Source organism: Chlorocebus sabaeus, chromosome 12 (assembly GCF_047675955.1).
Source record: "Chlorocebus sabaeus isolate Y175 chromosome 12, mChlSab1.0.hap1, whole genome shotgun sequence".
In the NCBI taxonomy this organism is placed as follows: domain Eukaryota; kingdom Metazoa; phylum Chordata; class Mammalia; order Primates; family Cercopithecidae; genus Chlorocebus; species Chlorocebus sabaeus.
The window spans coordinates 44011733-44035918 of NC_132915.1; the positions used below are offsets into that span (position 1 = coordinate 44011733).

General features: G+C 33.3%; 1 protein-coding gene across 7 annotated transcripts in view; it reads right to left on the minus strand.

Moving 5' to 3' along the window:
* Positions 1 to 24186, minus strand: part of ZDHHC21 (zDHHC palmitoyltransferase 21) — a 98004-nt gene that overhangs the window by 66479 nt on the left and 7339 nt on the right. For 6 of the 7 annotated variants that reach the window (XR_005240425.2, XM_007969207.3, XM_073021612.1 and 3 more), the window contains exons 3-7: positions 21884 to 22013; positions 16015 to 16213; positions 14705 to 14803; positions 8199 to 8310; positions 4784 to 4922 (exon numbers count right to left, since the gene is read on the minus strand). Coding sequence is in view for 6 of the 7 variants with exons in the window: in XM_007969207.3 (XP_007967398.2) it covers positions 4784 to 4922; positions 8199 to 8310; positions 14705 to 14803; positions 16015 to 16168 (504 nt within the window). In the remaining variant the exon portion in view is untranslated. Of the gene's footprint in view, positions 1 to 4783; positions 4923 to 8198; positions 8311 to 14704; positions 14804 to 16014; positions 16214 to 19130; positions 21855 to 21883; positions 22014 to 24186 lie in introns of those variants that run through there. The other variant, XM_073021611.1, reaches the window with a different exon arrangement.

Genomic DNA, 24186 nt, shown 5'->3' on the forward strand with positions numbered 1-24186 from the left:
GACTGGGTTTCACCGTGTTAGCCAGGATGGTCTTGATCTCCTGACCTCGAGATCTCCCCGTCTCGGCCTCCCAAAGTGCTGGCATTACAGGCTTGAGCCACCGTGCCCAGCTTCTGCACTGCTTTTTATCTGAAAGTACTTGTCAATTCACACTCAGTACTGAATGAAAAGCCAAGTAGAACTGGAGACTCAGAACATCCTGCAAAATCTCCAAGGCCAGGAAAACAGTAACTGTAGGGCACAATCCACAATAAACACCTCAGTTTTTCAGCTGAGACCCCGAAGGACTATACTATTGAAATAAAGGCAAACTGAAACTAGTCTTTCACAAAGAAAAATCCAGCTATCAAGATTCCTTACAAAGTACCAATAAACACAATAAACAGCATCTTCCCAAGAACTGCTATATTGAGACCAATGTTCTGTTACTTAGCATTAGAAATTCTTGTTATACAAACCCAATTGGATAAAAATGAACCTTCTCTTATATCCTATCAAAAAAAAAAAAAAAAAAAGAGTAAAGCAAATCTGAGGAAGGAACACATCAACCACATTTTCTACAATTTGTCATGCAAAATGCTCGGTATTCTGACTTCGGCATGTCAGAAGACAGGACCAAATATCTGGAAATTGAGAGGAAAAGAGTCAACAGAAACGAACCCACAAGGGGATCTCAAAATTAAAGTAATCAAACACAGACATTAAAATAACTGTGATTAACATGTTCAAAAAAATAGATGACAAAATAGATGATTTCACCACAGAAATTATCAATGAAAGAAAGTATCAAATGGAAATTCTCAAAGTGAAAAATATAATAACTGAGTTAAGACTCTTTAGAAGGATTTAAGGGTAGATTAGACACGGCAGAAGAGTGGATTAGTAAACTAGAGGATAAATTAATAGGAAATATCCAGAATGAAGCACAGAGAGGGGAATAAAAAAGGAAAGTGAAGAAATAAATTTAGAACATATGCAGCACAATGAGACCTCATGTACATGTAAGTAGAATCCCAGAACTGCAGGAGAAAAAAATTGAGCAGAGGTACTATTTGAAGTGATAAAGGCCAAGAAATTTCCAAAACTTAATGACATCAGGCCACAGATTCAAAGTTACATAAACTCTCCAACAGAAAAAACTGCAAAGAAAACAATACCAAAGCACATCATAGAATCACAGAATAACTGCTAAAACACAAAGACCAAAAGAAATTATAAAAGCAGCCAAAGAAAAACACATTTCATTGGAGTAACAGTAAGACCAACAACTGACTTTACAACAGAAATGATGGAAACCATAAGACAATGGAATAACATCTTTTAAAAACTAAACAAAAGTAACCACCAACCTGCAATTCTGTGCCAAACAATAAATCCTTCAAAAATGAAGGAGAAATAAAAACATCTTCAGGGAACCAACACTGAGAGAATTTGTTCCAACAGACTTGCAATAAAAGCAGAAAAAATAAGCCTAGAGGAGGCTCAGACATAAGGAGTACTAGAAAAAGCACCAATATGTAGATAACTCAAAACAAATACTGACTATAGGTAACATATATAAGAATATAACACATAATGTATATGTAACAATGATAAAGTCTTGTTACCATGTGATTTTTTTCTGTATCTACTTTCCACCCCAAAATACGAAAAATGATGATGACAGAGGGTGTTCCAAGGTCACTGCTTTCATTAGGTGCACAATGGTAAAGCACTAACTTATATTATACTTCAAAAAAATCAGAATAATGTTTTCATTTTTTGGAAAACTATAAAAAGAGTAAAAGAGAAAGCCACTAGAAATAGAAAACTGGAATTTTTTTTTAATTAGAAATTCCAAAACAGGCAAGAAAAGGAGAAAAATGGGAACATAAAACAGATAAAGTCAAATAGTAAATAAATAGGAAGATGACAAAATACCAGTTATACTAAGTAAAAATTTAGTAAATATTTCGTATTAAAAGACAATTTTTTAATGATGAAATATCTGCTGTCTATAAGACACATGAGACATAGTAACCAAGAAAGGTTGAAAGTATTAAAGACAGAAAAAGATATACCATGAAAACACTAACTAAAAGACAACTGATATAGTTAAACTAGTAACAGAAAAAAATTTGAAGGCAAGAATCATTATTAAGAACAAAGAAGCATGTTTTATAATGATACAAGAGTCAATCCACCAAAAAGATGTAATGAAGTTTGTATGTATCTGTAATACAGCTTCAAATTCTCAACTTCTAAATCAATGAAATGACTCAAAGTCATTTCAATGTATATTGAGTAACTACTGAACATTCATTTGCTTCAGATCATTGGAATATTTAGAGCTACATAGATTATAAAATACTTTCTTCAAGTTTAGTTATAATTCTGATCCTAGAATTTAGCTTTACTCTGTTAAACTTAAGTAGGTTAGAACAGTGCTAATAAACATTCAATTTTATGTATTTAAATTCGTCTGTCTTTTCTTACAATGGGAAATATTGTGGTAAAGCTCTTCTCTCCATATACCTAACTTGATAATATATATGAATTACTTCGTTCATTGAGATAATATATCATAAACAAAACTAAAAATTACTTGATTCCTCAAAAGGAAGCAAAATGATCCTGGAAATTTCATAACATAATCTCTCTGAGTTTTCATTTCGTTACTGCTAATATGGTGGTAATTATACAAGTACCCCACTTGATACAACAAGGAAACTGTAAGACTTAGGCTAAGAGAACGATTTCTGCTCAGCACTACTAGACATAAATAACTCTGTCAGATCCCTAGAATTATTTATAGTGTAGTGCTTCATTCTTAAAATAGCTTTCTAACAACCAACATAATGATTTGATTTTCATTTGGTAAAATGCTAACATATTATGATTTTTATTTAAAAAAACACCTGCTTACATCTACAATTGATTGCTCTAAGGAAAATCTGGTTTGACTCTTCAAAACCCACTTTTCACACTCACTTTTTATATACTTTCTTCTTCCTGATAGATTTAATATTTTAACAATAATTTACTATGCTGCTGACCTTTTTCCAACATTATGCATGTAAATATATACATATATGTAGCATATTCAAATATAACCTATAATCCATTTCTCCATTTTAAAAAAAGGTGACTGCCTAATTGCCATTAATTTCTCCAGTTTCTACCTTTCATTTGGAGAAGAAAATTAGTTTGTAATTTCAAACACCTTACTCCTTCATTTGATTACTGGAATTTCCTTAGTTGGTCATCAATCTTCCAGTAATAAATGCTTACTGTAAAACAGTCTATAAAATTTTCACAAAAATTAATAGACCAAGAAAACTGTTTCCTCCCTCTGAGAGTTTTCACTAAAATCAAATGTAACATAAATTGAATGTCTATCACATACCAGCTAGGTTTACATATATTATTTCATTTAATCTCATTATTATTCACATTATAATGAGTGTAGAAGAAAATTACCACTCAGAGAGGTTAAACAAATGTGTCAAAACTCACTCATGTAATAAGAAAAAACAGGCTTTAATCCTAGGTATGTCTGTTTATAAAGACAAGATCGTTCCACTACCAGAGGCTGGCCAAGTTACTGTAAAGAGCCAGACAGTTAATATTTTAGGCTTTACAGACCATACAGTTTCTGCCACAACTATTCAATTCTGCTGTTACAAAACAAAAGCAGCCATAGACAATATATAAACAAAAGAAAGTAGTTGTTTTCCAGTAAAACTTTTTTTAACAAAAACAGGCAGAGGGCTGAACTTAAACAAGGCCCAGAGATTGCCAATACTACACTACACTACAATGCATTCATTACCTCTCAGCCGCTCTTTTTCATTAACACCACTAAATTCTACTTCTCTGTTACTTAAAAAAATTACTACCTTAATCCTACTGAGGAATTTCGTTTTAATGCTTTTCTTATTAGGCTCAACTATTTGAAACAGATTACTCTGGGGAGTATGTACATTCTTTTACATGATCTAACTTTAATGCCAATTATATCAGAAATTTATCTACAAATAAGATGAAACATTTCTAAAACTATCGTACTAGCATGCATTATATTCTCAGTGGATAACTTTTTAAAGCATCTTGCAAATTCATGTTATCATTGCTGATGAAAGTCAGGGAGAAAAAAAGTTCTTTTTCTCGAGAACATAACTATTTGAGAACCTTTAAAAACTACATTCTGGGAGTTGAACAATGAGAACACTTGGACACAGGAAGGGGAACATCATACACCGGCCGGGGCCTGATGTGGGGTGCGCGGAGGCAGGAGGGATAGCATTAGGAGATATACCTAATGTAAATGACGAGTTAATGGGTGCAGTACACCAACATGGCACATGTATACATATGTAACAAACCTGCATGTGGTGCACATGTACCCTAGAACATAAAGTAGAATAAAAAATAATAAAACCTTGATGACATTATGCTAAAAAAATACATTCTACATTTTTATTCCTGAAAAGAAACAAGAACATTTCATCTCTGTTTTTCATTATTATAGATATTTTTAAACCAAGACACATATATTGAAAGATTCAATGTGTTGCTTTCTAAAGAAAGCCACTCAACACTAATAAATAACCATAAATGAATTTCATGAAAAGGAAATGTCAGACTAGGGCCCACTTTCTCAATCCCAATATAGTTCAAAATTCACCAATTTGGGAGTTTATTTTCGTTGTTTTGTTCCCAATCTTTTGCACTTAAAGGAACCACATGTTAATAATTGTATGCTACAACTGTTCTAATGTTAGTGGATATAAACATTTCTTACCAAATTACGCTTTTTTAATGGAAGAAAATAGTAATAGTGGCAGAAAGAAAACATCAGTGCGTAGCAAGTAAGAAGTTCAGTGTAGAAACACAACTGCAGAAAGAGCCAATGATTATCTTCACCAACACAATTGTTAATCCTAAAGAAAAAAAATGAAAAAGAAACAATATTTTAAGTTCACCTTAGGATCAACAAGACTAAAATAAAAACAATATCACATATGCTTGACTTCATGGAGATATGCTAAGGCCACTCGAAGGTAAAAACAAACTATACAAGGAAAAGTATAAATATACCATCTTACACTGTAAAGCACTTCACAAAGGAAGTCCACATATGTGATCCCGTTCAACTCATAACAACCCAGCGAGACAGGAAGAGCAGACGGTAGCTTCCTCTGTCACTGACATGGAATCAGGCAAGAAAGGAGTTAAGCCAGAGGATGTACAGTTAGAAGACACAGGGGCCAAGAGAGCAAGAACCCTGCTTCTCTGTATATTGCTCTTCCTTTACAGCATTCTAGCTGTGGAAAGCAATCTGAATGCCCTGAAGTAAAACAGCTGAAACATACCACTCTGACATGACCGATAAGCATTCACAACTTTTTTTCATTTTAAAAATCTATCCCTGGTTGCTGAAAATAAAAATGTATTCAAAACTATTTACAAATACATAGAGCTATACTTCCACCAATACAACAGTGAACCCTAACTAGGAAAGAGGATTAATGTTACAATCAAAAATTTTCAAGGCTAATTTAAGCTGAATATTTTATTATTCCAAATTTATTGTATCCAAATTGTCAAAGTATCCTAAAATTCCAGCAAAAAACCCTAGTTCAAAACTACAAATGACTTTGCACAAATGTCTTCATTTCAAAATAGTATTATATTGTCAATGAAAAAGAAATGATGTAACAGGTTTCAGTTCTAACTTAAATCGCTTTTTAACTTGTCATTAAACCATTTTTTAAAGTCAAATATAGAACTGAACTGAAAAACCTTAGAGAGGCATTTCTTAGACTTAAGAGTGCATGTTTTGTAAACAAGAAAATCTGCTGTGCTTTGTTATTTGCAAGCAGGATTATAAAAGAAGTGTGCTTATACACACTCAAAAATGCTCTTCAACAGCTGCTAAATGAAAGATGGCTTATCCTTGTTCTATCCTTCCTGTCCCCAGGAAGTTTAAGAAACAATGTCTATGATCACAGCATTCTTAACCAGAACAGCTTTAAGAAGCACTAAGGTACTCATCTATACGAGTTCTTTTTGCAACATTTGAACTACTTGGAAAGAATGATCAAGCTGGGCGTGGTGACTCACGCCTGTAATCCCAGATTTTTGGGAGGCCAAGGAGGGGCAGATCACCTGAGGTTGGGAGTTCAAGACCAGCCTGGCCAACATGGTGAAACCCCATCGTTGCTAAAAATACGAAAACCAGCCGAGCATAATGGCATGCGCCTGTAATCCCAGCTACTCAGGAAGCTGAGGCAGGAGAATCACTTGAGGCCAGGAGGCGGAGGTTGCAGTGAGGTGGAGGTTGAGATCGTGCCACTACACTCCAGCCTGGGCAACAGAGTAAGGCTCCATCTCAAACAAAAACAAACAAACAAACTAAAAGATCAAAGCCAGAAATATAGAAAACCTTGAGGCGTTGTGAGAATTGACCTCCAAACCTAAAACTGTGCTAGGCAGCTAAGTAGTACAATTTCTGAAAACATCAAAAATTTTCCTTGCTTCCAATTTACACTATATATTTCCCCTGTTCTCTGAACATTTCAGCAGTGCTCTATCGGGAAATTTAATCATAAAAATTCCTGAATCTCTTTAGGTCCCTTGTCTACCCTCCTTTCTGATCCTCCAATCCTTTGTACTTCCCTCTCACTGCTAACAACTTCTGAAAAGTTGACTAAAACTATGGAAGCAAGAGGCCTAGAAAGAGAAATCACCCCAAGGTTAGAATTAAGGTTAAATAGCACCTTATTTGGTCACCAATAAGTGAGTCTTTCCTAGTTGATTTTTTTTTAATCTTAAACTATTGCATTCGTTTGAAAAAAAGGCATCAGTATCCACTTGTATCATGAACATATGTATTTTAGTTAATAAGAAACACTACAATAAGAAGTGCTTAAAAACTGAGTTTTCTGTAGGATTAGCAATTATCTGAATACATGTTTCACCTAGCTTTCTAAAAATCTATTACTATTGTGACAGAAAACAGATCACTGACCTTTAGAAGATTACTTGGGAATTAATCTGTTTAAATTCAAGGCACAGTTCTGAATATCAACTATATGTCATATACTATTCTATCTTGTTGACAGATTTAGAAATTTTTTAAATTTTTATGTAGTAACAAAGTGCTTTTATCGAAAATGCTCTTATTTTTTCCTGTTTCAGGAAATTATCTTCTATTTAAATAATCAGTCTATGCAAAACAACAAATTTCCACTGAAAGTTTGCTGATTAACTGTGCTATCAAAATAAGTTATCAAAAATAAGGAAAACTCTAAACTGACTAACATTAGAAAAAGCTAAACTCTACTTGAATCAATTTTAAATAAATGCAATTACAAATTAAGAGGCTCACTATGTACATTTGCATATATGCATGTCTGTGTATACAAACATAAATACTACATATATGTATACAGATACATTTGTCAAACTCTACACTATACCAGTTTAAATATTTATACAGAGAGCCAATGCTAAGAAAACAGAATTAAATACAATATCTTGTTCACAGATTTTTGTGACAGCTTTAAAATGAGATACAATACAGAATTCACACAGCATTTGTTTTCAGAGAGTCTATTTCTCAACTGAACATTTTCTTTAAATATTACAAGAGAGCCCCCTATTGACCAAAACTGTTGGCAGTTCTGTAGAATCAGCTAATTATCACTCACATACTTCAACATGTACATAATGGTAGTAGCTATATCCAACACATAATGCTTAAAAAGCTTTAAGGGGTAAGGAAGAGGTTATCAGGGTGTCTGAAATATTATTAATTAAACAAATAAAAAGGGAATACAAACATTCGGATATATATGGTTTACTACAATTAGAAATAGCTACCATTTAAGTACATCCTACATGTCAGATATTTTATTACATGTTTTATATACATTGCCTCATTTAATACAACCACCTTTATCCTTTTGTATATTAGGTTGCATATTAATTATTAGTTTTTTGGCTCAAATCTCTCCATGTTAGAAAACATAGGATTTCTGTGGAAAAATGACTTTGGGAGTTGATCAATCACATCATCTAAATAACGATATCCTTATTAAGATATTGTAAAACTATGTAACTTTAACGTAACCTTTGTTTAAAGCTGCTAAGTTGTAAGATTTACATTTTATTACCCACCCCCCTATTCTTTGCTAGAAGTGAATCACTCTTACCATGGACAGTGATGATCCATTCTCCTCACACAGTGGCCACAGCGGCTACAGTGATGGGAACGCTTTGGTCTCATCAGATTACACTTGTTACATAATTCCCAGAACTCCCTTTCTAGAGAAGGAAATTAAAATCCATTTAATGAAGGCAAGTGGGTAATACTGAAATTTAGCAACAGTTGTTTAGAAGATTTTATAGGAAGACTTCAACATATAATTCTAAGAGATTTTTCTTCTTCTAAGCCTTTGGTGTAAACGCGTTTGCCATAAATGTTGTGGTTCTATTCTATATATGTCTTATTTTGTGTGTTTCTAATTTAAAAGACTATAAAAATAAGACACGATTGTTATAGTCAAAGTAAGAGACAGAAAACAATGTATTTGGATTCTGGGTATATTGTGAGAATGTAAGTAAAATCCAACGACAAAACCCTAAAGCCTAACCAAATTATTATACTAAAACAATTTTATTTAAACAAATTGATTTCTAGAAATTTTTTTTTTGAAGGCTCTAAAGAAAGAAATAATGCTGACCCTAGTTTCAGTTGATTAGTAAGTTGAAATCAATCCTGTAAACTCATTTGAAAAACAGAGATGGCATTCCCCTCCACACACTTTCCCTAAATCATTTAATTTTTAAAAACATCAATAGATTCATTTAAGAGTGTATGCGACAGGTTAGAGAAGGAGTAATATGGGTTTGGAAGGTGTCAGAATAGTTTCAGTAGTTAAAAATGTTATAAAATGACTATTATTTTTAATGAAAATAAAGTAGTTCTTCACAAAACACTGAACTACCATCAAGTAGCAATTTCCTCTCATCTGTAGTGAAATAGCACACGATTAAGTTCTGTGCAAAAAACATGAAGTTTGCATAAGAGAAAAGGCTTTTGTTTTCATTAAAAATTGTCCTAATCAGATCCATGAAAACTATGGAAGAGTCATCTTCCTAGAAAAGACAATTGCCTTTTTATACAAAAATGTATCTTTTAAATATGTTGGAATGGAATTTTACTTTTACAAAATTCTTTCAATTTTCATCATTCGTGTTTATACTATTCCATAACCTCATTAAAAGTATGGGCACAGTAAGATTAGCCTAATTCCTATATTCAGATTGAATATTACTATATGAAGAGTGGGACCCTAGCACATAGTAGGTAGTCACTAAATGCTTGCTGATGTATGAAAAGTCTAAAATCAAAACATGAAGGATTAAAAATAAAAGTGAAAGATAATAGTAGACAGTATTCAATGTTCAAAAAAGATTCTCTATTTGAATTCCATTATTTTAGTTGAATGGTCAGGAGCAACATCAACATGCTGGACTTTTACACAGTAAAACGTTGGGAAAACATTCCCACTACAGATACCTCTGAAGAAACAAAGTATGAATAAAATCTATGTCAAATTAATTGTTCCAATGATATGAAAGTTAAGAAATTCTCTTATATTTGAAATATCATTTTAAAAGAAAATCCTTTTTCATTTCTTAGTTATTTTAATGAAAATAAATCATGCAAGAGCAACAATATTAAAGCTTAATTGACATACAGTTAAACTAGTATTATTTACCTCTAAGTGAACTAAAAACTCATTTAATATATAGCATATTACAATGTCACAAGCATATCATATCCCACTCCCCTGGTTAAGCTCAATGCTCCCAAACATCCCAATGTTAAAACTTCGAATTCACACGTTGCGAGGAATATAGACAGGAAAGAGGCTCTCTCCACAATGAGCCAATTTTCATTAAAAGGCAATATAAAAACTTTGTTTTTATCAACCCCTTAAAACACAAACACGGTGTATTCATTACTGGTAATTTCTGAGAAATCAGCATATAATTCTTCACTTTATATCTAAAAATTCTCAGAAAAGAGGAGAGCACTTGGCTACAGTTAGAGAAAGCCTATAATTCTTAATCTAGACCACAGATACAAACTACAGTCTGCAGGCAAATCCAGTCTACCACCTGTTTCTGTACGACCTATGAGCTAAGAATAATTTTTACAATTTTAAACTATTGAAAATAACAATTTGTGACATGTAAAAATCATATAAAATTCTAATTTCTGTGTCCATAAAGTTTGATGTACCCATCATTTACATATTGTCTATGGCTGCTTTTGTGTTTCAATGGCAGAGCTGAGGAGTTGTGATAGAGACCGTATGGCCCATAAAGCTGAAAATGTTTACTACAGGCCTTTATAGTAAAAAAATAATTTATTTGCTAATCTATGGCCTGGACCATAAATTGATTTAAAGAAAGAACTTGAGTCATTCCTTTGATAACATGAAGATACCACGTAAGTATCTCAAATGAGAAATACCTGTAAAAACTCACAGTTTCACATATCTATATGAGCACATACATCTCTATATACTTAGGGAAGAAAGGAAAAATCACTATTGTACAAAATCTAGAAATTTAATTGATCATCTAGAAGGTGCCTATGCCTTGTGTAGCAAGAAAAAAATTCATCCATCTTAACATACCCTACATATCTCCAAAGTCTTTCTTAGTCATTTTCCTTTCCTTTCCTTACTCATGTCCACACAGGATCTTGGTGACTGATACATTCTGATGTCTGATGATTTTTGTACTAGCCATGTGATAATATTTTTAAAAAGCCTATGAGAAAAAGAATTCAACTGAAAATTTATGATAGCTTTAGAAAAATTAAAAGCTAACAGATACATTTTTAAGGGAGAGAAAAATCAAAATATAAAACAAAACCGAAAAAAAGGCAAACTCCATAAATGACTGAGTCTGTTTAATGTGAATAAATACATCATTTTGTTTAACCTGGAGATTTATTAATGCTGTAAATGCTTGAATGAATATAATACAATGCTTGGTTTGTTTAACCCTCAGAAAGGAAGGAATCACCCTCTACTTGAGTCTTTTAAAAGACTCACCTTTTAAGGGACCCTCACTCAATTAATACATTTAAAATCACTAAGTAATGCTTTGAGGAGAAAAACATTACTTGAAATAACCTAAATCAACACAAAGTTTGGGTCCTAACAGAGATTCCCTGACAAGAATCAGTTGTCAATGTGGGAAATAAATGTCAATAAGTCTCTCACAGATCACCTTCAAAAAGCAATATAAGAGGGAGGATAAAACCAAAACTGTGAATACATGACCCTGATCACTGAATACAGGCATCCTTACAGCTTGGGGTAAATTTTTCAGAGACTGCATCAAAACATGACGTATTTTTTTTTAACTTGAAAGAATTTCCTCTGTAATGCTATGTCCAAAAAAAAATGGCTCTACTAATGACAAAACCACATGTCGAACACGCAAGTGAAAAACTTGATTAAAATGTTCTAAAGTTGATTGCGGTGATAGTTACGCAATTGTGGGTATACTAAAACCCATAGAATTGTACACTCTAACTGGATAAATTATATGGCATGTAAATTATATTCAGTAAAACATTTTTAAACATAGTTAAGAACTTGAATAAAATTTCATAAAATATGAAAGTGATAAAAACATTTTTAACTGAAGGTGTTCATTTTATATTTTATTTCAAATACACATGTGAACAATTCAAGTAATATAAACAAACGTAACAATTTCATTTGACTGTTTCATCTACATGCTCGAAAGTTTATAAAGTCAAATTCTGGGAATCTTTTCATGAGAAAATGGAACATTTCCTTATATTCAAATTGCCTCATATTTAGTAAGTCACATATATACTAAAGTCATTGTGTTTCAAAAAAGCAGAAAGGCATGTAAAATATTTCAGAGTAATTCAATAAAAAAAATAGTTAAAATCACCAAAGTATTAGGGCTTTAAGTTTCCTTTTCTGAAGAATTCAGTCATATGAAATTGCTCAACCTTTAAACATTCCTGAATAAATGTCACTCTTCTATAGTTTCAACTCTCTAGGCATTCAATATTATTTTTCACTGTTAAAATTTTGTAATGTTTTTTACTAAATTAAAATAATATTCACAAAAGAATCAGGTAACCAGTACCAAAAAGTAAATGATGACTTAGGTTTTCCCCAGATTCGTAACAAAGGTGAATAAAAAGCTAAAATTATCAATCTGTATATAGATCCATGGTAATAAGATGACAGAGACAAGGTTCTGGGTCTCTGGGCTGGATCTCACACCAACAACCAGCTATTTAACCCAGGAAGGACAATCTATGCCCCTGACCAACCAGCCTACCTACTTCATACAATTACCATGAGGATCATACGATATGTGATACTTTTAGAAAAAGACTGTGGAGAAACATTAATATATGACAAGTAAGCGTACTTTCGTCAATGGAGTGAATGGGAAGTTTTTTGAATTCGGGTAAGAAAAATAGGCCACATGCCAACTGAGACAAGACGTAAAGCAGACATCCAAACAGTCAGCAAGATGCCAGGGTGTCCTACATCACTACAGTCTAGACATTAAAGATAACAGAGTTGTTACATGTAGACTCAATTAGTCAATTAGGCCTAAAGATACAAATTTGGGGGCATATACAACATTCTTAACTTTTAAATTAGTTTCCAGTGTCTTTTTTTAATCACAAAATTTCTAATAAAAATTGGGATTCCCCGTATTCTGAGAATTTTAAGATCTAACAATCTAATTGCATGACAATTTTACTATAGCTAAGTAGAGACAACTACTTTCAGATAAGGTATGAAATTTTTAATATGAAATACTTGCTATATGGCCCCTCTCATTGATTTGCTGTGTCTGGAACATCTAGGCATTTGAGTCTTTCACCACTGCAAACTAAAGAGTTCATCAGAAACAGGTCTTCAAGTTAGAAAATACCTGTTTCTTTGATTTTCATGGGCCACTGGATTTTCAAGTTGAAGTAGATAACACATATATACAATATTTTAGAGAGTTTTTAGCTAAGCCAGGTGGGAAGAAAAGTGATTCTATACAAATTGTTGAGTGCCACCCTCCCTGCTCCTGTCCCACTGCAAAACACATATACATACACAAACTTCTTTTTTTTTTTTTTTTTTTTTTTTTTTGAGACGGAGTCTCGCTCTGTCGCCCAGGCTGGAGTGCAGTGGCCAGATCTCAGCTCACTGCAAGCTCCGCCTCCCGGGTTTACGCCATTCTCCTGCCTCAGCCTCCGGAGTAGCTGGGACTACAGGCGCCCGCCACCTCGCCCGGCTAGTTTTTTGTATTTTTAGTAGAGAAGGGGTTTCACCGTGTTAGCCAGGATGGTCTCGATCTCCTGACCTCGTGATCCTCCCGTCTCGGCCTCCCACAGTGCTGGGATACATACACAAACTTCTAATGACAGTCCTACTGCCTCTATACATTAATAAAAACTTAATATTTAATGTAGTATTCAAAAACTTTCACGGTTATATAAACATCAGTGTAATATTCCCACTGAATCTCTGAATTTTCAAGGCCAACTAAGCCTCCAAATGATGGGTGTCGAAAAACAATAATCAGAATTTAAGGGAGACTTTATAAGTAACCTGTCACTTAATCTAATTTCCTAAGAAATTACTGCATTGGTTCCCAAACTGTGCCACACACTGGAAGCACCTAGGATCTTTCAAAAATACTGATATCTGGTTCCTATGCCCCAGACATTCTGATTAAACTAAATGGGGTGGGACCTGGACATTGAGATTTTTTGAAGTTCCCCAGGTGGATTCTAATGTGCACCAAGTTGGAAACTACTAAATTACTATAAAAAGTATTTTAGTTCGCAATGTACTACACACGCATATAAATTTCTTACTAGAAGAAAGTTCAGAGAGTTCTCAAAGCTTATATAGCAAACAATCAAAGAGTGAGCCTCAGGAATGAAAATAAATAAGGCTATATACAATATATACCCAGTATGTAATAAAACAAGCAATACATTTTTAATTCATTTTTGAGATCTGAATGGCTATTATGCAATAGAGTAATCAAAAATCACCTTTGAATGAAACTAGAATAAATGCTTGCCATTTTTCACTGAATTGTTAGAACTTGGAAAAATAGATAATAATATTCTTAATACTACAAGTATTTATTCTAAGCAATATTGTATTTATAACATAACGTAAGTGGCACCATCAAGAAAACTCCTTTTTAAAATTAAAATATAACTTCTCAGATAATCATGTATCATTCAACAACTATGTACTGAGCATCTTAAATGACAGAGACTCTTCTGGATATGAGGGATACAGCAGTGAGTAAATGAAGACAACAAAAACAAAAAATCTATACTCTCACAGAGCTTATGGAGATCTAGAATGGGAGGTGGAAGACAAACAAACAAGTAAACTGAAAAGGAAGACAAGAGATGGGGTGTGGTGAAATTGCAGGGGTGCAGGGGGAGCAGGGTTGCAATTTTAAGTAGAGAAGTTTGGAAAAGACACATACAAGCAAAGACTTCAAAGCAGTGTTGGATGACATACATAATCAATACACATTAAAGGCAATAAAATATGTAAATAAAGACAGTAATTCTGGCATCAGCAAAACTGATAAATCCAGAGTACCATACCTCCATGTGGGATCTTGGGGTTCTCAGGGAGTCTTCCTGGATCAGTTATTGAGGACCTCACTAAGGCAACCAGACAGAATATGGCAATGCCATAGAATACTTTAAAATAAATAAATTAAAGAAATTAGTTACTTATCCTTTAAAACATTTTATCAACAATCATAATTAAAGTTTAAAATGTATATTTTAATAAACACCATCAGCAGAAAAATTTTCAAAAGATGAAAAAATAAATAATTTAACTCACTAAATAATACTGTCAGGAGGACTATCTTAAATAGTACTAATTTTAATTATTATTTTACATGATAATAACTCAAACTTCTTATAAATCAGATCCCTTAACAGGGACTTCCTATTAATAAAGGCATAAATGAAGAGGCTCACTTTTAATTACTACATGTTCTATATTAGAAAGGATCAAAATACCAACAAGTAAACTTTTTTATTAACTGGGTATCTTCAATATTACTCTGAATTAGTGAAGTTCAACTGTCCCTTTTGATGGATCTTAAAACAATTAATTTGAGAACTAAGACTTAGAAATGTTTTAATTTTAAAATTAATAACCAGAAAACAAAAATAGTAAGGGAAAATAGACTTGGCCACCATAATTCTACATTTTTAAATTAGTAAGAATAGAGGAATTCTGTTGGGGGGATTTAAAAAAACACTGTACATGTGAAAGGAACAGTCTGAGTGCTCAATCCAGGACTGACTGCATACTACTGGCCAGTTTTATCATATATATAACATTTCCCATGGTTCATGTGAGATCAGAATGAGGTAATGGGCATGAAAACTGTAAATGCCATGTACATGTAAAATATATAATTTCAATTTATTTTAATCATAAGCAAGCCATCACTAATTGACTAATAACTATCCAGAAGTTCAAAGTGTTACCATAATCAACCTCGTAACCAACACTTTTCTTATGAAATTCTTACTTCTCAGTAACATATATTATCTCTATTTAAAATGACTACATTTGTAATTAGGTACAAAATAGCAATATTGAAAATACAGATAGACATGCAAGTTATCACTACTGTGTCAGTTTTCTATTTTTAACAAGACGGTCTTTACGTACTTTGCAGTTAAAAATGGAGATATCACTTTTATCTAACTGCAAATCTATAAAGGCCATTATTTCTGTAAGTTCATGAATTAGTAAATAACTGAATATTGACAGCACTGCTAAAATACTAAATATATTAAAAGGAAAGTTAACATAGTGACACTACACTCCAAAAACGTTTACAGTGAGAAAAATAATTATACAAGAAAATAAAGATCAAGAAACTTACTTATTATTAATATGCCTGGAATATGTCCTTCTTCATAGTGAGGAAAGAGGACAATTTTGGGAATTAAAACAAAATTATATAACCAAACAAAGACAATCAAACCCATGCAGCACCAACCATGTGGGTCAACAACAAAGTGAATCCGGAGACCCATTTTGCAGTCTTATAACTGCCTGCTAACCCACAAGGAAGGATGATCCTAAGGAGAAGGAACAAAGAAAACAATTACTTACATAGACAAATTTGACTAAAAACTATATTTCTGGCAAAACTTCTATAAAATGACATTGAGTTTTCTTTGCATATTTGATATTTTCTTCCTATAGTTGACATATTTATTGATACTTCTTTGTATATATATTTTTACAATAAATACTTGGGAAAACAAACAGAAGTTTCAGGATATTCAAATTTTACCATAAGCTTCAAATAATTTCAATGTTTCATTATGAATTGCTATCACAGGTATAAATTGGAATCATCTACTGAATTTAAAACATAAGTTTGTCCTTAACCCAGTCCTTACCACAATGAGTTGAACTTCCCGTGTAAACCCAAAAGAAATGAATACACATGTCCACCAAAAGATTACGTACAAAAATTTTTAGTAGCTTTAATCAGAAGACTGATGGTCACACAAGTCAAAATGGTGGTTATCTTGTGGTGACAGGGGTGTATGTTAACTGAAAAGGAACATGAGAGAACCTTTGAGGGGTTTGAAAATGTTCCATATCTTGACCTGGGTGGTACTTTATGGGTATATACACATGTAAAACATTCACTGAGCTGTATACTTCAGAACTGTGCACTTTAGTTTAATTTTAAACTACAATAAAACATTTTTTAAGGATTTTGAAAAACGACAAAAAGTGAAAATTACAAATTGCCAAAAATACTAACATTCATAGAATGAAGCCCAGCAAATCTCATCATGATCAATTCAAGAAGACTCCTGTTTAAATGAGGCTTTTCTTAGTTGAGTGTTAACAATATGCTAACAGATCTCTCAATGAGACACTTAAGGAGTTAAGATACTTCTATATATATATATATATATGGTACCAAAAAAGTGACTTAAAATACATCCATACTTTGGTAGATATAACTTCCAAGGCTGAAATAATAAATTGTTGCATAAAGTCTAGAGGGCACCTTTTACATGAAATGTAATGGTATAATAATAAACTAGGACAATGGTTCTCTAGCCTGTAAGAAAACCAAAAACACCTGGGGAGCTTTTTAAAAATACATATCCCCAGACCCCATTCTACACCTACTGAATCATAATTCTTCATAAAGCTCAAAAAGCAATAAAATGTTGTAAAATGCTCTGCAAGAGTCTGATAACAGCTGACTGGTGTCTACGAACCACTGACCCATGAGCTTCACAAACACTTCAATGTTACCACAATGAGTTGAACTTACTCAGTTCAACAAATATTCACTGAGCCTCCACTACACACCCATTACTTGTTAAACATTGCAGAGACAATGATGAAGAAGACATGGTCTTTGCTTAAAACAGTCTAATGGGAAAAAGAATCAGAAAAAAGGCTCAATATGGTAAGTTCCAGATTTGCAGACAAAATGTTAATAGGGGCACAGAAGATGGGACTAGATAAACTAAGACTTCCTATAATAGATGAAACCTGAATTCAGTCTTAGAAGGTTAGTAAAAGTTATCCAAGCAATGAAAAGTGACAACAATACTGCAAACAGAAGGAATAGCAGGAGCAAGAGTAGAAACTGTGGGAGGTGTTACAACCTGCCATCACAAATCATAAAGCTTTCTGTGGAGAGTGAGTGCTAAGAAATACGGGCCTATATCATGAAGGACATAAAGATGCCATGTTAGAATGCTAAGACTGAATTCTTTGGCAATAGAAAGCTATTGAAGCAGGGGATTAACATGATGAAATGTGTACTGTGAATAAATTACTGAAGCTCTGGTGTGAATGATAAAATTAAAGACAGAGATCCATTAGGCTAAGAGAAGGCAAAAGCCAAAATTAGGTTTGCAGAAAGAAGCAACTGTTAGCATCAAACCAGTCTGACTTTCTGGTTGATTAGATATTAGGTGTTATAGGGGAAAAGTGTCAAGGGTGACTCCCAGATTTTCAGCCTATATCCCAGTCCACTTCATTCTAAGAACAATTCATAATCAATTGAAAAGCCTCAGGGTACCATCCCTTAGAGGCCTTGCCAATGTTCTTCAAGCTATAAAGCTACTGAAACAAAGAAAAAGACACTAAGGAATACTTAATTTTAAAGGAATACCCCCATTTTCTCATCCCCAGATCCTGTAAATACTGGGCAGCAGAAAAAAAAAAAAAAAAAGAACCCAAATGCAATACCACTCAATGGTTTAAATCAGATATATTCTAACTTGTGTATGAATTCTAAAATAGAAATAGTGCCTAGGCCACTAAACAAATGAAAGTTTCATTTTACTTATCTTTTAATTTAAAAATCAAAAGACAGATTGGTATCATTAAAATGAAGAAAGTCAGGATAAAGCATGCTATTTAATTTGCTAAGAATCATTTTAATAAAGGAATCTCAAATACAAATGGTAAGCTATCTACACAGTCAAAAAGAGAAACATTCAAGACAATGTTAATTTTTTAGTCTTGCCAACTATCAAGTGCTAAAAGAAATGACAAGTGCTCTTTCAACATGTTCAATATTATTAATTTTATGTACCTTTCTTTCTTTAACGTTTCAGTTCTATTCAAGACTAAAAACAGAACATGAATTTCATTAAGTATATATGAGAATAACTTCATTACTTATTTCTAAATTTATTAACTTTAGAAACAGAAAAGTACATGAGCCAGCAAAACAAGCGGCAAAATTATCAAATATTCATTTTTGAACTCCATTTTTATTCTCCTCCACTAGAGAACAAATTTTTCTTTATCACTAGAAGCGATCTCTCACAACAAAAAAAAATTACAAAGTGAAAAGTATAGTTTAAAATATATCCATTTTTCCTGGATGTAAACACACATAGATGACAATCTCTAAAAGAGCAAGTATCCCTAAGGAAAAGTGAGCACAGGATAGAAAAATATAACAACAAACAAATAAGATGTTGAATATATTTTTTAAAATACCTGACTGGTAAAACTTAGCTCCACATAATCCTCTCAATTGGGTTGCAGAACACAAAACAGTGATCTTCCAAGTGCTCCAAATCAGATGACAAACCACAAATGCGTAACTGGAAGAGGTGCAAGATCATCTCTCCACTCAATTAATATCTACCAGGCGTGGCTTATGGCTGAAGAGAAACTATTACACATCCTGAGCAACGACCAAACTGAACACAATGCTGTTACTCGGTCTTAAGGACAGCATTCATAAAATACTTTCATTAGCGGGAGATTCCAACGTACTAATTTGTATATTAAATGGTGAGCTCATAACTCAAAACTCTGATTAAGTAACTAGTGGATATACTGGTACTTCAACTTTTTTTAAGATTGCTATCTGGTAACTATAGTCGACTACAGGGACTAAATGATGTAAATTACTACAGCACAAACTTTAAAAACAATTATAACTTCACTCTAATAAACCAGACTGAGTAAGTATTTATAATGTTCAACTTATTCCAGTGGAATACTACCATTTTTTGCCTTTTCAGGCAACTTTATTTCACCACATATTCTCCTCAAGAAGAATACTCAAGTCACTATGAAAATGACAAAACTCTTAATGGACAGAAAACTATAACATCAAGATGCAGATTTTAGAAAATCATAAAGATTAGCCAAAATAATTACCAAGAAATATATCCAAACACATATGTCTATGCTTACAGTTTTATATGACTCTTCACCTCAGCCTAAGGGGTCTTGTTACCACTGTTCGAAGATATTCCATTAGTCATTCCTCCTATCTGAAACGTCCCTACCATTCTGCTTACTCCATCTAAATTCAACTCAGACTTCAAGGCCAATTTGAATCTCGTTCTCCATTTGAAATTTTTCCTGGCACTTCAGTTCACAATGATTTATCTTTTTCTTCTAAATTTCATTAAAAGGAAAAGTATTAGAATAGCAAGTGGTTTTATATTCCTGGAAGAAGGAAGGCCTTCACAATAAAGACCCATCAGCCATGTCTGACCAGATAAAAATTAACACATCTGAAGCCCAAAACACACGAAAAGCAAAGTTAAAAGACAAAGCATTCCTGGAAAAAATACAACACATGACTGACAAGAGGCATACAATGTAAATATATAAAGAAGCAATTCACAAAGGGAAAGAAATCCAATGGCTAATCATTACTGATTAGGAAAATGTGAAATAAATAACAAGGTACATTTTTCATGTATTGTACTGAAAAACTTTTAGAAAGATGATATCCAATGTTAAGAGGGCACAGAAAAAAAGGACACTCTCACACATTACTGGTGGGCATGTAAACTGATACAATCATCTTGGGAGGGCAATTTGGCAGTATGTATCAAAAAGTAAAACCCTTTTACCCAGCAGTTTTATTTTTACTATTACCTACAAAAGTACTCCTGAGACTGTATATACACATACGAGGATGTACAAGGACATAGCACTTTCCGTAATCACGAAAGCATGGCACAATCTAAATGTCCATGTAGAGAAAAGGGAATGGTCAAATAAATTCTAATACACCCATAGTGTAAACTATTTCCAAGCCATTGCAATTTTTTTTTAAGGCAGAAAAGGCGGCAGATTTAGATCTGCATATAACTACCCACTACATACTGCTGAGTGAATAAAACAAGTGACACAGACAAAATCCGTTAGGAGTGGAGAGGGAAGAGACCTTAACTGGCTTTCTGGAAAGAGACAAGGATAGAGACAGACCAGAAACAGGCATGAGGGAACTCTCTGTGGTGCCAATAAGTATGTTTCTATTGATAATGGAGTCTGAGTTACAAAGATGTATGAATTTGTCAAAACTCAGCAAATGTACACTTAAGATTGTTGCATGTCAGGTATGTAAATTTACCTTTAAGAAACTGTAAACCAATACTGAGCCCTAATTAACAATATGTATACTGAATTATGTAGAGGGAAAGCATAATGATGGCTGCAATTTACTTTGAAATGAATCCCCCAAATTAATAACAAAGTGGATAGAAAGATACATGAACGTGCTGAAATTTGTTAAAATGTTAGTTAGGAATCTAAGTAATAGGTATTCAGATGTTACACAACAAAATTCAATGCTTCTGTTGGAAATTCTTCAAAATTAAGTGTTGGGGGAAGCAAATTATAGAATAGCTTATATAACATTTTTGTTAGAAAAAATATGTGTGTATGTGCATAAGTAATTTCTGCACAAGGGCAGGAAAAAAAGACTGCAAGAAAACAGACCAACCAAACTGTTCTCAATGGGCTGAGAAAGGAGTAGTGAGAAGGAAGGCTTTCAAATATTTATGTGTTCTTCTAAGTTTATCAAGAGCCATGTACTTCTAAATTCTTTTCAATTAACTTAAAAATAAAGATAACCTAAGAGATACTAAACTTACAAACAAAATGTTTAATTTAGGCCTCTTTGTCACTATATATTATCCTTATAATAAATGCTTTTAAAATTATTTTTAAAAATGAAGCACGGAAGGATTTGCTGTAAAGCCATATAACACTTACGATAAGATGTTTCCCAAACTTATTCTTTACAGATTATTTTTCTCTACGGAAAAAGTCTTATTTAAGAAAACAGATTTGGTTAAAACTTAGTATAAAAACTTTTAAATAAACATAAAGTAACTACATTTGCTAATTGACAGTTAAGTGCATCTAAGCATAAGACTCCAAGGATACTATGGCACATAATTCAAAAATATATTACCATGTAAAATCAAAAGCAAACTTACCACTTGCAAATTCACTGAGGTGTGCTGTAATTTTTCTGGCACCAGCATTTAGAGATTTTCTTTTGATTCATTTTTTTTAATTATATCCCACCAAATGGATCTCTCTTCAAGAACAGTTTTCCATGAGGACCTATTAATGGTTTAAGAAACAATGATTTCTCACAAAGATAAAAACGATAAGCAACTAAATATTCTGTCAAAATGCCAATTACAAATGTCTTAAATTTAGAAATAAGAACAAAAAAATTCAACTCCATTTGATTCTGTGCTTTCATATCCCACCCATCCCCTCAGAATTTGCATTTGGTTACCATTACACATGAGAGTCTCTCTTTTAAAATCACCCACTTCCCATAAAATCAAATAAGCATTGTATGTTCAGTATTTGGGCTCCATTACACACTTCCTTGGCCACAAATCACAAAATAACAATAGATTCTGCTAGAAGTACATAATCACAATTCATAAACAAAGATAAACAGCTTAAAATGGAAGTTTTAATTTAAAATGTTTTAAGACAGTTAATCCTCCTGTAATGAAACTATTAAGAGAGTCAAACATAAGTCAGTTTCTACAATTCAGGCTTAAAAATATATACTGTAAGTGCTGTATATAACATATACTGATGCACTATTTTATTAACTCAATCAACATTTAACTACTATACATACTATGCTTTAACACAGGGTATAGATGAAAAAGAAAGACTCTATCTTCAATGGAGGCAGACTAGCAAACAGACAAGACCAGTAAGACAAGTTAAGAAAGAGGGCAAGGGGACAAGACTGCTACCTCATATGGTAAGGATATTGGGTCATAGGTCATATTACAAAATTTATTTCTTACGGTACATAGCCATCAGGAAAAGATTCCTGAAGACAACAAACCCTGTGAGTTCGCTAGATGAAGAATGGAGACTCTTTAGACCAAGAGAACAGAAAAAGCAAAGGCATAAAAGCAGGCAAAGGAAATCTGAGTAAACTGAAATAACAAGAATCACTGCATATAGAATGGGATAAGACGTTCATCCTTTTGACCACAACCAACTCTAATAAATTTTATAACATTACTAGTACACACAGATATATATGAATAACTAAAAAAGTTTAATGAAGTGATATTTACCCTTACTACATATGACACACGCTGATATCGCTATTCTTTTTTTTTTTTTTTTTTAGACTGGGTCTGACTATGTTGCCCACGCTGGAGTGCAGTGGCTATTCCCAGGTGCGATCATAGCACACTGGGCTCAAGTAATCCTCCTGCCTTAGCCTCCTGGGCCGCTGGCACTACAGTTGGGTACCACTGCAACCTATTTATTTTACTTTAATAAAAATGTATAATACTGGTCATAGCCTACTAAACCGATTTCATGACCCACAGGTAGATCCTCAGATTGAAAAACACTGTTAAACCATGCCAATGAGTTTGGATTTCACCTTGAACACAGTGGAAAACCACTCAGGGATTTTAGGCAGTAAAACGCCATGATCAAATTTGCATTTTCGGAAGAACAGACACAATCTGAGGGCTGAATTTTGGTGGACTGATAAAGCACTGAGATTGACTACATGCAACCAGGTAGACTGACTGTTAACCTGGCAAGAAATGATGAGGGCACACGGGGTGAGCACCCCAAAAATGGTAACTGATAAGGGGAATTGTGTGTGTGTGTGTGTGTGTGTGTGTGTGTAAGTGGGTGGGGTAGTGACACTTAAGACAGGAGGTATACTGAAAAAGGGCAGATCTGGGAGAACTTAAATAAATAAAACTGATAGGGCTTAGTGATCAATTGGGAGCAAAGGGCAGACTAGGATGGCTCCCAAGTTTCACATTAGGATCTAGGTGAAGGGTGGAACCATTCTCCAAGACAAGAAACGAAGGACAAGTTACAAGTGTGTTAAGTGTGCTGGTTACCACAGCAACAGCAAACTATTAAATACTGAGAATGTAAAAAACACACCAAAATTATTACCATTACATTTCTTTTGCCTTTATATATTTGTGGGGGGCAGGGAACTTGTATTTCCTCCCAAGGTCAACTTCTCTATGGTCCATAATTGTTAGATTGTCAAATGAACTTTGTTTCTACTCTTAACTTTTTAAGCTAATTTAAAGTGGGCTCCTTGGCTGCACCTTTGCTTTTTAGAGACTAAACACAGAATTACAAAGTTAAAGGCTGGGTACAGTGGCTCATGCCTGTAATCCCAGCACTTCGGGAGGCTGAGGTGGGAGGATCATTTGAGGTCAGGAGTTCAAGATCAGTCTGGCAAACACGGCAAAACCCTGTCTTCACTAAA